Source organism: Dromiciops gliroides, chromosome 2 (genome assembly GCF_019393635.1).
Source record: "Dromiciops gliroides isolate mDroGli1 chromosome 2, mDroGli1.pri, whole genome shotgun sequence".
Taxonomy (NCBI): Eukaryota; Metazoa; Chordata; class Mammalia; order Microbiotheria; family Microbiotheriidae; genus Dromiciops; species Dromiciops gliroides.
Window position 1 is genome coordinate 640,730,287 of NC_057862.1, and position 17,030 is coordinate 640,747,316.

The 17,030-nt window shown below is 43.5% G+C and overlaps 1 protein-coding gene across 1 annotated transcript in view; it reads right to left on the reverse strand.

Annotated features, from left to right (window-relative positions):
• COTL1 (coactosin like F-actin binding protein 1) overlaps window positions 1–16,821 on the reverse strand; it is a 64,311-nt gene extending 47,490 nt beyond the window's left edge. Inside the window, exons 1-2 of the mRNA XM_043989544.1 lie at window positions 16,443–16,821; window positions 15,946–16,028 (exon numbers count right to left, since the gene is read on the reverse strand). Of these exons, the coding sequence (XP_043845479.1) occupies window positions 15,946–16,028; window positions 16,443–16,519 (160 nt within the window). The 5' untranslated portion in view covers window positions 16,520–16,821. The remainder of the gene's footprint in view (window positions 1–15,945; window positions 16,029–16,442) is intronic.
• Between the last annotated feature and the right edge of the window lie 209 nt (window positions 16,822–17,030).

Sequence of the window (17,030 nt, forward strand, 5' to 3'; positions counted from 1 at the left end):
TGAACTCAGGTCCTCCTGACTCCAGGGCCGGTGCTCTATCCACTTTGCCACCTAGCTGCCCCATTCAATGCTGTTTCCATGTCCCTAAGTCTTCCTCCTCCAGTGTCTTATCTTCCTCTCTCACCTCTTCCTTTCTACCTGCAGCTCTGTTCAGGTTCTCACCTCCTTCTCCCATCTGAATGACATCACCCCATTTGTACACACACACACACACACACACACACACACACACCCCTCCTCCTGAGTGCTCCAATCTGGTCTTCTGGGACCTTGTCTCTCCCTATTAATGAGGCACATCACTGCACACTGAATTATGGGATAAATGTTTGTATACCTGTCTAACAACATTAACAACTAACATTTTTCTAGTTCAGCCTTACAAGGCACTTTACATCGGTCATTTCATTTGATCCTCATAACAACCCTGTGAGGTGAGTGCTATTATTATTCCCATGGGGGGGGAGGGGCAATGAGGGTTAAGTGACTTGCCCAGAGCCACAGAGCTAGTGTATCAAGTGTCAAGTATCTGAGGCCAAATTTGAACTCAGGTCCTCCTGAATCCAGGGTTGGTGCTTTATCCACTGCACCACCTAGCTGCTCTTATTCCCATTTTTTTTTTTTTAGTGAGGCAATTGGGGTTAAGTGACTTGCCCAGGGTCACACAGCCAGTAAGTGTTAAGTGTCTAAGGCCGGACTTGAATTCAGGTACTCCTGACTCCAGGGCTGGTGCTCTATCCACTGCACCACCTAGCCTCCCCTCCTTATTCCCATTTTACAGACAAGGAAACTCAGGCCCAGAGAGATTGAATGACTTACCCACATAGCTAGTGTTTGGAGGCAGGATCTGAACTCAGGTCTTCCTGAGTTTCCTTATTTTCCTCCCCCACCCCCAAGTGGTTTGGTTAGTATCAATTTCCCCATCTGTAAAATAAAAGAGTTGGAACAGATGATGCCTGAGGGCCATCTTTGAGCTTTTAAATCTGTGATCTCTCCTGAATTTAAAAAAAAAAAAAAGACTTTATAAGAGCCTAAATGCTAAACTTTATGTTGGGGATGGGGACAGAGAAAGAGAGGAAATAGGAAACTGCTTATAAAGAAGCTGCAGTGTATCACAGACACAAGATTTTGATACAGACTGGGGTGGGGGACATCCCCAACCTAGCTGGCTCACAAGGAGTTAGTGGGTGGCCAAAACTGTATTACCTAAAGAAAGAATGAATAATAAAAATAACAGAAATGGTCTGCAGACAGAGGGGGAGCAAAATGAGCCACCAACTTTGAAGGAAAGGACCTGGCTCCCATGTCCCTTTCACACAGACTCACAAGAGGGAAATCCTAACATCCTGTGAGGGGTGAACAAAACTGCTCTATCAACAAGAGAATCCCAAGTGTACCAGAGCCAGCTGGCTCATTTCCGGTGTCTGATGATGTAGTGACATAGGAGTGTGAGAAGGCAAATATTTGAGAGGGGACGATTGGGAAGAGGGAGGGAGAGAAAAAGAGAGAGAAAATTTTTCTTTTACAAAGAAAGAGGGAAAAAGGAGGATTTGTGTTGGGATTTTTGTTGTTGGAGTTGGGGGAGGAGAAGGAGAAGAGAGACTTGTGTGGCCTGAAGTTGAAAATGAGATGTGATAAACTCTCTCCAAAGAGGGATTAATATTACTTTCTGTTTTATTGGCTGGACTGAACTCCAGGCAAAGATGCAAGAAATAAGGGGGCTGGAATTAGGAGGTAACTCAAAGGTAATCGAGTCCAACCTGTGACTCTATGGCTCTCCCTTCTACAATATACCCAATTTACAACCATAGTATAGTGGAAAGAAGCAAAGAAATTGGCATCAGAAGATCTGGGTTCAAAATAGGCCTCAGACACTTACTAGCTGTGTGACCCTGAGCAACTCACCTAACCTATTTCTGTTTTAGTTTCCTCATCTGTAAAATGAAAACTAGGTGACCATTAAGGGCCCTCCCAGGTCTGAAATTCCAAAACTACCCTAAAACCTTAATGGATTCAGACTAGCAAAAAGGAAGGTTTGTCTAAATTAGGGGAAACTCCAAATTATTTAATTCTTTAAAAATTAAAATCATACTGGATGTTAGAGTTGGAAGGGACTCCAGAGACCAATTCCAAACCCTTTATCTTATAGGAGGAAGAATCAGGATCAGAGAAGCCCAAGGTCACACAGCCAGTATATGAGGTAGGATTCAAACCCAGGTCTTCCTGATACCCAATCCAGTGCTTTATTCACTGCTCTGTGATTGATATCATTGACACCTAAGAAGAGGGGGCAGCTAGGTGGCGCAGTGGATAGAGCACCGGCCCTGGAGTCAGGAGGACCTGAGTTCAAGTCCAGCCTCAGACACTTAACACTTCCTAGCTGGGTGACCCTGGGCAAGTCACTTAAGCCCAATTGCCTCACCAAAGGAAAAAAAAAAGAAAAAAAAGATGTCTGAAAGGCAGATAGAGATGTGAGGTGGAAGGTCAACAGAGATATTGGAGCAGTAAAAGAAGATTTGACAATCATCAGCATGGAAATCATAATTAAATCTGTGGGGGCAGATGAGATCACTGAGTGAGATTGAATAAAGTGAGAAGAGGAGAGGAACATCACTGGTCCTCTACAATCAGCAATGCTTTGTACTTTCTGGTAGGTCATTACATTGAGCCTAGAACATTATACTTTTAAGGATGTAGTTTCTATTGACTCTGACATAGAAGAGTCCTGGAAAATTCTTCCCCTTTGTGTTTACAAGTCTTACCTGCAAAGGAAAATGTATTATAATTGTCAACCCAGCAGCCTTGTGGTTTGAAACGTACCAAGAAAACTCACAATTGTCGGTCAAATGAGTGAATTAACAATGTGAGCTCTGACGTGATGCAATCAGGATTCCAAAGGCATGAGTATCATGTCTACTTCCTACTCTCTGAGAAAAAACCATTTTCCTGGCACAGAATCAGGCAATTAACATCTGATTTCTAAGCATAGTGGTGGCGAGAAACATTAAGTGGCAAAGTAATACCACTGTGTGCAGAAGGCAGCCCCTGGCATCCTGCCCCCCCCCAAGCCAACGCCACAGGCTTGGGCCTGCAAAGCCAATGCATCAAAATTAAGTCCTTGGATAATGCAGTAAATGCTTGGCAAAGATCAGCCAAGCTTCCACCAACAGCCAAACTAAACAGTCATCAGCACAGAGCTGGGCAGACTGCTGAGAAGCACACAGGGAACCAGGAGCCCAGGAGTACAATTTAGGCTGTTTCCTCAGCCATGCTAGGATGTCAGTGTTTCCTAAGGCCAGCTCAGTAATTTGAGAGGGGATCTCTACCTGCATCAGAGGCCAGGACCTCCCACAACTCTACACCCAACCCCTCATTTGGGACACAGAGGGAAGTCGAGAGCTGATGGAGCCTGTACCCTAAGAAGTTGTGTGAGAGAGACAGACATACAGAGACACAGAGAGAGACAAGACAGAGAAACAAAGAGACAGTCACAGTGACAGAGAGACAAGGAGAGAGATAGAGACAGAGGAAAAAGGCTGAGGTGTATAAGGAAAATGGAAGACAGAGGCAAATATGGAGAGATGGAGAAATCTCTACCCCCCTCAAAAGCTACCTCATTAGAAACTGGATAAGAACATTAGCCTGGCAGCCATGAGACTTCTGCCCCACATTAGTTATATTATCTTGGGTAAGTCATTTTCCTTCTCTGGGCTTCAGTTCCTTCATGTTGAAAACAGGAAATACAGTCACACTTATATTAAATGACAGCTATAAAGAAGAGTATCTGCCTTGCTGACTGTATGAAGTTGATAGGATGAGACAGTAATAGATAAGAAGGAGGCAGCCTGGTTTGTGAGAAGAATAGTGAGCTGCCAAGTGCAGAGATTGTGGAGTACTAACTACTCCCACAGCCATTTATTAAAGGTCTCCTCATCATTAGCAAGCATTTATTAAGGGCCTACTATATGCCAGGCACTATGCTAAGCACTGGGGAATACAAGAAAAGCAAAAATGAAGTCCTTACCCTCAAGGAGCTTGCATTCTAATGGGAATGTGAAGGGATCTTCCAATGTATAAAGGTGGCTAGAGTAGGAGAGACCTGGGTGTTTCCAAAAATAATGGGCAAACTTTCTCACTGGTCCTTATATGTGGGGAAAATTGCATTCTTAACGTGTAAAGTACTGCCCTAATCTCAGCCATGCCAACTAATGCTCTGTTGTGCTATCCGGGACCCGAGGCCAATAATTTCATTTCTTCAGGTCTTGTTTGCCTTATCTGGAAAATTTGAGGGCTGCAGTAAATGATCTCTAAGATCCCTACCAGATCTTCCCTTGAGGGGAAGGGAAAGGGCCATTGAGAACCCTCCCCCAGCCAAGCCCAGCTCTCTGCCTATGGGGTAGAGCAGCGGTTTCCAAAGTGGGCGGCCAAACCACAGTTCTAGAGGCCGGATGAGGAAACATGCCCCCAACCTCCTGGCAGAGAGGTAATACACTCGGGGTATGTGCATCCACACACATACATACATCTGCACACATATATATTTGGGAACATGGGCCAGTTCAGGAATTTTTTTTGTTGGCTACATATTCATTACAACAATTTTGTTTTGTATTTTCCTTCCACCCCCCCCCAAAGGGGTGGGGGAAGTCAGAGGAAGAGAAAATAATTTGTGTTAACCAAAAAAAAATAATATTTTAAGTGGGTGGCCTGCTGCCAGGATGATGGGGGGCGGGGAGGGGGATGTGGAGGGTGAGTGTGATCAAGGGTTATAGATCGGTTGCATCTCACCCTCCAGAGATAGTCAATCATGGGTCTTGTCTGGAATGAAAGCACACCTAGCCTCAGCGATCAAAGGCCAACATTCCAACCTTCCAAACTCCATTCTAGCCTCAGCCCAAGCTCCCAAGCTCCCAGCCTTCCTCCTACCAAGCCCTGGATCAATTCCTGGCAGAGTGGGGGAAGGAGCTATAACCTAACTCTTCCCAGCATACAAGGGGGAAAAAAAATAAATTTACTGATAGGGGGATATGATCAAAAAAGTGTGGCAATAACTGGCATAGGGGTACTGTGTACTATTCTAGTTTCGGTTCTGCTTCTAACTAGCTGCATGACTTTCTCCAAGACACTTCATCTCTCTGAGTTTCAATATCTTCCTCTATAGTACTGGGGGGGTGGGGGGGTGGGGGGGTGGAGTTGTTGGTCTAGATGACCTCTCTCTATATTGAGCTATAATGATTTAATTATATTAGAAACAACAAAACCACAAAGAAACTCCCTTGCCTGGGCTCCGAGTGTCTCAGAATGCCTCTGGGGTTTGGAAAAATCAGGTAAGGGCAAATGAGGAAGAAAAGAGCCCCTTTGGGGTCTCAAATATTATAATTATAATATCTAACATTTATATGGTACTTTAAAGTTTGCAAAGCACTTTCCAAATATTATCTCATTTAATCCTCACAACAACCCTGGACCGTAGGTGCTGTTATTATCCCCATTTTACATATAAGGAAACTGAGGCAAACAGACATTAAGTGACATGCCCAAGATAACCCAGGAGTCTCAGGGAGGATTTGGATTCAGGTCTTCCTGACTCCAGGTCTTGACACTCTACCCACAGTGTCTTATAGCTGCTTGTACTACTCAAATGGATATGTGATCTTTTCTTTTCTTTCTTTTCTTTTCTTTTCTTTTTTTTTTTTTTTTGCAGGGCAATGGGGGTTAAGTGACTTTCCCAGGGTCACACAGCTAGTAAGTGTCAAGTATCTGAGACCAGATTTGAACTCAGGTCCTCCTGAATCCAGGGCCAGTGTTTTATCCACTGGGCCACCTAGCTGCCCCTGATATGCAATCTTATCAATTTATATGTTCTCTCCACCACACCTCACCCATACCAGTTTTCCCCATGCCTATGTTGGCCACAGGGAGTCTACTTAACATGCTGGAAACTTTTCTTGCTTTCTCCTGACTTCAAAAGACCAGTAGAACACTGGCTGCTAACAGGTCATTCCTCATCATGTGACCAGCCCAGGCCATCTTCTCTTCCTAGCCTATATACACCCTTTACTTCTGGTTGGTTGTTTTTGCCAAGTCTCTCATTGCTTCCACCTTTCAGCCTGCTTGTCCACACCACAGCAGTCTCCATTGTCCTCATCATGTAGTTTCCTTCAAATCTCTGCTAAAGTCCTCCTTAATCTGAGTGCCTTCCCTCTGAGATGGTCTCCATCTCATCCTGTCTATAGTTTATTTGTACATAGTTGTTTCCATGTTGTCTTCTCCTTTAGAATGTGAGTTCTCTTAAGAGCCGCTGCTGTGTTTTGTCTTTCTTTGTATTCCCAGCTCTTTGCACAGTGCCTGACACATAGTAGGTGTCTTACAAATGCTTGTTGACGGGCAGCTAGGTGGCACAGTGGATAGAGCACCGGCCCTGGAGTCAGGAGTACCTGAGTTCAAATCCGGCCTCAGACACTTAACACTTACTAGCTGTGTGACCCTGGGCAAGTCACTTAACCCCAATTGCCTCACTAAAAAAAAACCAAAAAAAAAACCCAAATGCTTGTTGACTTAACCAGTTAATCACTTTATGCTCTTTGGAGACTATGGTGTTACACCACCACCAGTAGAATATCGGTATTACAGTGGTCAGCCTTAGTTTCCCAGAGAAGCTTGGGGTTGTTAAAGGGAAGCTACAGTGGAGCAAAATCCCATGTTGTTGATTCTAATCCCTTTCCATTTTTTAGCAGCAAGTCGTTTCCCCTTAAATTGTGAATGAAGCTGCACATTCAACATGGTAGTTCTCCAATGACCTGATTTGGGATCATTCCATTATTTACACAGTCGTCTCCTAAGGATCTCCCAGAAAAGGATATAATAGTGATGTTAACATCCCACTTATCTGGAGGTCACAACTTCCTTTGACTTCAACTGGATGGAATCTAGCCACAAATCAGGATGACTGCCCAACTTGCATCTCTTGTCACTTTCTTCTATGGGAGGGGTCTAAAGTTACCCTTAGGGTCACACAAATAAACACAAAGAAAATAAAAAGGGAAATTCGAAGCAGGGAAGACAATGGTGAACACTGAGGAATGGGAACAGAAGAGAAAGAATAAGATTAGGGAAACAGTCCAATGCCGCCCCATGTAGACACACATTCCTACTAAGCGTTCAGCACAGGCCCTAGCACATGTAGGCACTATGTAGATGCTTATTGGCTTCCCTTCCCTACAAAGCTTCAGTAGCCGCCAAAGGGATCAGTATATCACAGCATCATAAAATCCAAGGATCTTAGAGTTTAGATGGCTGAGAGTATGTCCAGTCCAACCCCTCACTTTACAGACAAGAGAAACTTGAGGCCCAGAGAAGGGAATTGATGTGCCCAAAGGCACAAAGTTTAAATTATCATCTCTCTGAGATAAAAATACTTAAAGTGCTTTGCCAACTTTAAACACCGTCTAAATGCTAACTCTTATCGTACAATCCAACTCACTCATTTTTCAAATGGGGAAACTAAACAATCCTGGGATCATAAGTTTAAATGATCAATCAATAAACATTTAATTAAGTGCCTGCTGTGTACCAGGCACTAGAGATAATAAAAGCCATCCAAGCTATGCCTCAAATTTTACAAATAAGGAAACAGAGGCTTGCTCATGGTGACATGAAAAGAAAAAAAAAGCAAAATGCATCTCAAACGTCTGGGAAACTGGGCAGTTGACAAGTCAGCTAGTTAGCGTCAGATGCAGGATTGAAGAGAAAGGGAACAACTTGTCCAAATTCATAAAAGTGAATTAGTGTGGGGCAGCTAGGTGGCGCAGTGGATAGAGCACTGGCCCTGGATTCAGGAGGACTTGAGTTCAAATCTGGCCTCACACACTTGACACTCACTAGCTGTGTGACCTCAGGCAAGTCACTTAACCCCCATTGCCCTGCAAAACAAACACACACACACAAAAAAACCCACAAAAAACAAGCAAAAAAAAAAAGTGCTCTGTAGACCTTCAATCACCATATCTGCATGTACAGCAGCTAGCAAACCCTGAGCCAAAGGAAAAAACTGAACGATGTCCAAGATAATCTTCAAGAAGCTGGGAAGTACCCATTACATTTTAGAAAGACTTCCTTCAAAACAATTCACAAATGAAAAAATAAAAGTTTGGTCATTTGAAAGGTAAGGCTTTGGGCAGCTGGAAAATTCATTTATGACAAATAACTTATTCCAAGAATATCAGATAAATAGGGTGTTCCTGTAATTAAAGACCCAGGAGGGGCCCCAAACTCCCCAGTCTTGTGCCAAAATAAGGAGTTCAAAAAGGTGGAGGCAAATTAGTCCCCATTTGAGTGAGTAAGTGTGTGTGTGTTTGTGTGTGTGTAAGAACTGGCCTGTGATTTCATTGATAAAGGGAACCTCCTATTAAGGAAATTCCCTCTACCAATGCAGGTCAATACCTCGTCTGTGATTTAACAGTCTAAAGAAAGTTTTCTAGAGCAGAGAGAAGTTAAGTGACTTGTCCAGAGTCATGGCCAATATGTGTCAGAGGTAGAACCTGAGCCCAGATCTTCCTGGCTTCAAGACCAGCTTTCTATAGGATATGCCACAATGCTTATCTATTTGCCAGATAGATAGATAGATAGATAGACAGACAGACAGACAGATAGATAGGCAGATGAAAAGAGAGAGAGAATGCTATAGATTGATCAATCAGAAAGATGGATGGATGGATGGACATATACACAGACAGAAAGATGGATAGATAGATGCATAGAGAGACAGATAGACAAATAAACAGAAAGAATGAATGAGATAGATAGATAGATGGATGGATGGATGGATAGATAGACAGCAAGATGCAGAGACAGAGATAGATAGACAGCCAGACAGATGGATGGATGCTTCACTGTGGCATAGAATTGAGTTCACAAAGGCTAGGAGTCAAAACTCTGGAAGACCCTGGCAAGCTAATAAAGCTGAGGGTAAAGGACTGGATGGACAGTGATTGCTATCTGAAAACCAGCTTAGTTAGTCTGGATGATTCATTACCAGAGATTAGTCACAGAGTAGTTTTTTGGGTCAAACCATCTAAGATATAGAGGGAAAAAGTCACAGAAATGAAGTCATTGCACCTTGAAGTATGGAAAAGAATGGGAATAGTAGAAAGAGCATTGGTCTTAGAGTCAGAAGAACTGGATTTAAATCCTAGTACATGGTGCACTGGATGGAGTGCTAGGCCTGGAGTCAGGAAGACCTGAGTTCAAATGCAGCCTTAGATACTTCCTAGCTGTGTGACCTCGGGCAAGTCACTTAACCTGTCTCAGTTTCCTCAACTGTAAAATAGGGCTGTTAATAGCAGCTACATCTCAGAGTTGGGAGGATCAAATGAGACTATATTTGCATAATGACTGACATAGTAAGTACTATAGAAATGCTAGCTATTACTACTGCTACTTTTAAGTCATTTTCCTTCTCTGGCCATGTTTCTCAACCAGATATAATGAATATGTAGGACTCAGTGTTTTCTAAGGTCCACCCCACTTCTAAATTTTATGAAGCCTACATAGTTCTTCATTCCAGCAAGGTCAACCATGTAGAACACAGGCACAATCCTAAGTGTAAGCTACCATGAGTACTGGGTGGGAGGACTGCTATCACAAAGACTATGCATGAGATGGATGGCATGATCCTCAGACCCCAGCTAGTGAGAGGTACCATAAAGTTATTGTGTGTTTTTCCTCTAAACCTTAATTGGTGCAGATTCACACAGGAAGCACTTAACATATGTAAATGTATAAAGTAATAGATCATTCAAGAAATTGAATATAATTACCAGATTCTAAAATTTTAGCACAGTGCCTGTGAATGAGTAGGTGCTGTTTAAATACTAGTTACTATCACTGTCATTATCATGATCAATCATCTTCATTTTCTCTCAAACTCCTTCTAGTTTAATCTTCTATGAACTTAATCCAACAAGTACTTCTTAGGAGTTTGATGCACACTGGTAGAGCTGAAATGCAATACAACCATTCTGGAAAACAGTTTTGATTTATGCAAATAAAATACAAAAATGCTCATGCCCTTTTACCCAGAAATTCTGCCACTAGGATTATATCTCCAAGGAGGCCATTGCTAAGAAGAAAGGATCTAAATACATCAAAATACTTATAGCAGCTATTTGTGATAGCAAAGAATTGGAAACAAAGTCATTGCCCATGGATTGGGGAATGGCTAAACCAAATGTAGTATGTGAATGTAAGGGAATATTATGCTATACTATGCTATTATAATGCTATACTATGCTATAAGAAACAATGAACATGAGGGGCAGCTGGGTGGCACAGTGGATAAAGCATCAGCCCTGGATTCAGGAGAACCCAAATTCAAATCTGGTCTCAGACACTTGACACCTACTAGCTGTGGGCAAGTCACTTAACCCACATTGCCCTGAAAAAAAAAAAGAAAAAGAAAAAGAAACAATGAACAGGATGAATATAGAGAAGCCTGTTAAGATTTACAGACACAGAGTGAAGTAAGTGGAGCCAAGAAAAGAATCTGCACAATGACTGCAACAATGTCAAGCCGGAAAGAACAATCACAAAACTATCAACAATGAATGTTATGGGGCAGCTAGATGGTGCAGTGGATAGAGCACCGGCCCTGGAGTCAGGAGGACCTGAGTTCAAATCCAGTCTCAGACACTTAACACTTACTAGCTGTGTGACCTTGGGCAAGTCACTTAACCCCAACTGCCTCAAAAAACAAAACAAAACAATGAATGTTACAAAATTACAAAGAACAAGCATGTTCCCAAAGAAGAAAGGTGCTTTTCAGAGGTGGGAGGTCCATGCGTTTGGTACACTAACCATTCTCCCAGACTTTTGAGATGCATTTTGCTTTTTTTTTTCTTTTCATTTAAAAAAAATCATTTGTTGGGCAGCTAGGTGGCTCAGTGGATAGAGCACCAGCCCTGGATTCAGGAGGACCTGAGTTCAAATCCGGCCTCAGACACTTGACACTTACTAGCTGTGTGACCCTGGGCAAGTCACTTAACCCCAATTGCCTCACCAAAAAAAAAAAATTTAAAACATCATTTGTTAAATGAGAAAGCTTTCTGGGAGGGAGAAGGATACTGGGGAAATTTTTGGTGATTAAAAAAAAAAAGACAACAGTAAAAAGCTTATTTTATTCAATACCCTAGAAGAGACAAAAGTGAAAAATCAGTCCCTGTTCCCAAGGGGTACGGAGTCTTCTCCTAGTCGGGGAGGGGTCAAGATGTACCTCACCTGAGCAGATTGTCCTTATTGCCTTCTCGAACAGGTTAATGAGCACAAGTCTGAGTTTTTATCTTGACTGTCACTAGGCAACTAGGTAATGCAGGTCACTCTGGCTCTCTGGGGCTCAGTTTCTTTACTTGTAAAATGAAGAGATTACACAACATGATCTCTAAGGTCCTTGTCTAGCTCTAACATTCTATGTTCTAAGATCTTTTCCAGTTCCAAATTCTGTGACTATGATGCTACCAACCCATGCTCAATAGGGCTAGAAAAATGAAAGCTGTGGACCACAAGACCCATTCCAGGATATTACTCATTAAATATCCTGAACTCAGGTATTTAAATGTTGGATTTGGGTTTTTTGTGAAGATCAGGATGATAAATTAAAACGTAACTAAGCTAACAGAAGAAGCATCTAGATTTCTGGAAAAGAAATAAATCCTAGATATATTAAAGAATAGAAAGAAAGCTAGACCTTCTCAGCCTGTTTCTTCATTTGTGAAGGAAGAGGGTGGGGTGAACTAGAGGCTTAATGAGGTCCTTTCCAGGTCTAAACCTACAATCCAATAATTGGGGGTGAGAGTGGGGGGGGGGTGTGAGTGACTGGCCTCAAAGTCAAGAAAACCTGGTTCAAATTCTCCCCCTACCACCTACTGTCTGTGGGATCATGGGTAAGTCATTTAACCTTCTGATCCACCCAGACAGCTCTCTAAAATTATAAACTACAGAGAGCTGCCTATCAGAATTGGTAGAGAGAATCCCCATGCCAAGGAGCATCCCCGCAATGATTCAGTTATAGGTCTGAGTTTTTTTAAAAAGGGGAAAAAATATCCCCCATGATACTTTATCAGAAACCCACCTTGGCAATAGTGAAATCAGATTTTGGCCTTCTCCCTGGCCTTGGTCCTAGGTCTTATTACTTCAAGGTCTTCAGTGCTAGGCTAAGGTGTTATCTGATAACATTCATTGTACACTGATAAAATATCTATCATGTACTATGCAGTGAAAGGCTTATGACACTCTCCTTTCCCCTCTCCCTCCCCCTCTCTATTAAAGGGATCTTAGAAGACTTAATAAGCCACGGAAACCCCAAGAAATGTCTTGAAATGTTGAAATTTCAGGGGAGGCCAATGTGGGAAAGTATACTTTGACCTTGAGGGGAACAAACAGCATGGGGAGGAAGGAAGTTGCTTTCTTGTTTCTCACCAATTTTTCTATGGCTCAATCTTGCTGAGGACCAGTGAGTTTCAGTTATTAAGTCTCCAGAAGATAAGAATGGTGCCCTTTGAAATTCTCTACTTGTGCTTTCCCAAATTAATTATAAACCATATTCAAATAAAAAACTGTATGTCATAGCAAAGAGAGAACAGACTGGAAGCCAAGAAGACCTGAGTTTAAGGCACACCTCTCATACATCCTGCCTTATGTGAGCATGAACCAGTCACTGATTAGTATTCTAGTCACCTTAGTAATCTAGGCTGTGGTATCAAACTCAAATTGAAATAGGGGGTCATTCAAGGGCACATAAAGATCCCTGCAAGTCTCCATATTGACTTAGTTTTAAAATGTAGTATTTCCACTGTTTTATTGTGTTGGGGTTTTGTTGTTGTTGTTGAGTATTTCTCAATTACATTTGAATCTGGTTGGGGCCCCTCTGAGGAGGGTTCTGCCCCATGTTTGACCCCTCTATTCTCGGCAACTCTCTAAGATGTTAAATTGCAGCAACCAGAATTGATAAAGGATCTATTCCTAGCCACCACAACTATATCTCTAGGATTTTTAAGAGGTATCAGAGATTTATGATGATTCTTGATCCTAGAAACAATCTTGCTTCTTTAGAATACTAGACTGGGGGTGGGGGCAGCTAGGTGGCACAGTGGATAAAGCACAGGCCCTGGAGTCAGGAGGACCTGAGTTCAAATCCAGCTCAGACACTTGACACTTGCTAGCTGTGTGACCCTGGGCAAGTCACTTAACCCCCATTGCCTGTAAAAAAATAATAAAATAGAATATTAGAATGTAGTAAACCCCTACCTCAACCCCAAAGGGCGGGGGGGAATCCTCTTTGGGTATTTCAGGGTTTGGTTACCTGAGGTCTTGATGTTCTAAGTTTTACTATTAGTCTGTTAACAAATGCAAGTCCATGTTGACTGAATGAAACAATTCATTTCACTGACCAAAGCCTTACCTTTCCCTTCTATTTTCTCGCCCAGGGATATTGTTCCAAGTGAAGATCTGCCTCTCATAACAAACCTTCAGAAGCAGAAGTTCAGGGAACAGGCGCAAAATTCACTTCACAAAGGTATGTCCCAAGAGGAGGGAGAGAACAGTTGCTATGTGGTTTCTGACTCTATGGTATTCTCTTTGTGAAAGAACTAAAAAACAAACCTGTCTGCCAGAGATGCAGGTTTTCCCATCTGTGCAATTACAGGTTTTCTGGTTTATTTCATAACCAAGGCTTTAGTTCCTACTTTGTGGGCTGTCGAAGAAAGAAGAAGAAGAAGAAGCTAAAGATGTGGGTTCAAGTCCTGGTTTTGCTTTTTACTCCCTGTGAAATCTGGGGCCAATTCACCTACCCTCCCAGGGCTGATGAAGATTAAAGGAAGTCAAAGGGAGTCCTTGCTAATTATGGAAAACTACACTAGACAGTGAAATGTGCCTGGAGACTCCTATGGTTTGTAAGTGACCAACAATTGGGCAAGGACCAAGTGGAGGCTTCAGAACCTCTGATAAAGCCCTCACATAACATTGTGTCACAGAGATTAACTAAAGCAAATCTGGACACTGCCCATGGGTGTGGATGTGGGAGGAGGAGATGGTCTTAAGGATATCAGAGTGAGGGGAAGCTAGAACTCACGCTTTGCACTAGGGTAACAGATGGTTTAGGGAGCCAAAGCAAACCCTTTCTGAGGCAGATTGGGTTTGGGTTTTTTTTTTGTTGTTGTTCTACTTGTCACTTGTAAGGCTCAGCAAACAACAGCCTGGGAAACATTTTTAGCTGACAAGCCGGTGTTGCTCAGCACCACTGCCACAAGAGTGAGGAAAGTGAGCGAAAGGCCATCCCCCTCCCAATCAAAATGAAGAGGGGAACCATCCAGAAAAGGTTCTGTAGGACAGTGCGTCCTGTGGAAAGAGTCCGAGCACTAGAAACTTTAATGAAAAAATTTTAGAGTGGTCCCCCTTCATCCATTGTTAACTCTCTCCCATTTGGCCTGGAGAACAAACCTTATGGTTGCCCTCTCTGGCTTTTGTTTGGGGGTGGTTTTTCTTTTCTTTCTTTCTTACTTTTTTTTTTCTGAGGGGTTGGTTAAAGGCTGAACAGCTTTCAGATGAGACCCGATTCCTGAGCTCATGCATGAGCTCCCAAAGTTCAGTTGGTGAGAAACCTGATCTTCAGTATGTGTTGGGTTGGCATAAACCCCAAAATATTTCTGCATTTACCTGTGATTTGTTAAGCCACCAAAAAAAGAAAGGGGGAAAAACATTTTCCAGTTCATACTCTGAGGTTAGCTCCATTTCACCAGCGGCACAGTTAAGAACCTAGGTTCAGATTCTGGATTGGAGGGGAGGAAGACTCCACCACCTCTGGGAGAAACTAGACATATGTTCAGAGGCATAATTCCAAGAGACATTTCATATGCGATTATAACACTTGGAAACTTCAAGGAACTGCATTTTCACCAATGTCTACTCTCTCCCTCTCAGGGAAGCTACTCTTCCTAGCGTAGCAATTCTTAACAGCCAACACCGGGGGTTGATGGGTCTCTCTTAGCTAAAGTGGGAAGGGCGTGGGTGTCTACCAATACAGGCGGGCTGGGCGCTGGGCTCCACGCCTTTCCAAGGTGGTAGGACCCGCCAAAACTCGAGCTCCAATGGACTAGAGTCTAAGGCTATCTGATGATAACAGCGCTAAGACTCCAAACCAACCACTCCAGGGTAGAAATCTCGTTTAGCTCCATTCCATACTTTAACCGATACCCTGCAGTCTTTTTAGAAGAGAACTCGAGTGCAGCAATTAATACATATTTTTTAAGCCCACTATGTTGCCAGATACTATTGTGCTTTGTGCCAAGCTCTGAGGATACAAAAAGAGGCAAAAGACAGTCCCTGCCCTCAAGGAACTCACAATCTAATGGGGGAGAGAGAACACTGAAGAATTCCCAAAGTCCAAGGAAGAGTTTTGCCCTACCCCTGTATTACTGAGGTTTTGACAGCAAAACAAAAGAAGCAGCAGGTTTTGAGTCTAGGACTTTGTAAATTATGAGTAATCTGAGGAGATGTCGCGACACTATGTAATTTTTCTGATGGCAGAAGTAGGGAAAGGATTTTTAAAAATGATGACCTGAAACGAATACCTTAAGTAGTGAAAGACAATGGGCCAACCTTGCCCAGTTACAAAAGTGACTCCTTAGCCCGCAGTAACGTGAACCCTTGCAGATGCCTCGGAGAGGCTGCGCTGGGGCAGGGAGTCCTGAGTCAGTAACCTCCTAAAGATGTTCCAACCATTGCCTACATATATAGAGGGATAGTAAGAACGTTCTCATCCAGTCCCTCCGCCGCCCATTAGAGGGGCTCGGATCAGGAAAACGGGCGCATTCTGAGTGTGCACAAGCAACTGACAACACGCAGGAATAAATGCACTTGCTGGTGCGGGATCTAAAGACAGGGCTGTAGCGAGCTTACCTGTGCATTCCTGGATAAAGGATTGGTACTCGGTTCCCTGTTCTCCAGGCACAATGGTGGACCCGTTGTATTTAAAAGTCACCCTTCAGGACGAAAGTAAGAAAAAACAAAAAACAAACATTTGGATCTGAATGGTGACAAGCTTCCGAGAGGCCATCAAAATCAAAGCAAAAACGGAGCATTGGCTTGAAAAAAACTGTATTGCAAGGGGGGAATTGAAAAGGCGATTTCTTTACCTAAACCCGTTTACTACCCGAAAATGGTTTAGATGAGCCAGCCACCCCATCCATCATTTTTTTGTTGTTGGGTGGGGGGAAGGGACTAGGGAGGGGGTGGAGAGGCTGGGACCAACTCGCTACTTGTAAAATCAATTACAAGTTCACCTCCGCCTAACGGGAGGTGGGCAGCGGCCACCGGGGCTCAAACTGCATTTCATGCAGTTCTGGATCGCTTTGGTCGGGGAAATCGGGGAACCAGACAAGTACGCTGAAGCTTACCAGATGACATTTGTGCTATCATCCCGTACGAGATTGTACGCCTCCCGGCAAGCTTCTTTGTCGATCTTTGTGGCCATCTCTTGTGACCAGAAACTGGATTCCCAAAAAATGAGAGGAAAGAGTGCCAAAAGGGACGAACCAGTTGGGGAAGAGACAAGGGGGAAGAAACCCCAACGACCTGACAATCCGAGAGGGTGGGAGGGTCTCAGAACTCAGCAGCTACAGCTCTGTCAAGATCCAAAGAGGAGTGAGAGATTGATGCCAGAGTCTAGTGCTTCCAACACCACGGTAGGAGCTAGCACTGCCCGCTGCCTACTGAATGAGCTCTTAAGGAGGCGCTTAACCCGCTCACTGCGGGCTCGCAAGGCGGCTCGCCTTCTCTGCGCCCAGTTAAGTCTTTGTCTATTGGTCCCGAGTTAGCCAGCTTGCGACGGGGAGGCCACAGCCTCTTTTCTGCGTCTCTGCCAATCAGAATGAAAAGCCCTTGGAGAGACACCCCTATCCAGAGCGAACGAATGGTTTTACCTCAACCCTCTCCCTCCCGCCCCCTCTTCGCCCCCCCCCTTCTCCTTCAGCTCCTATTCTTTC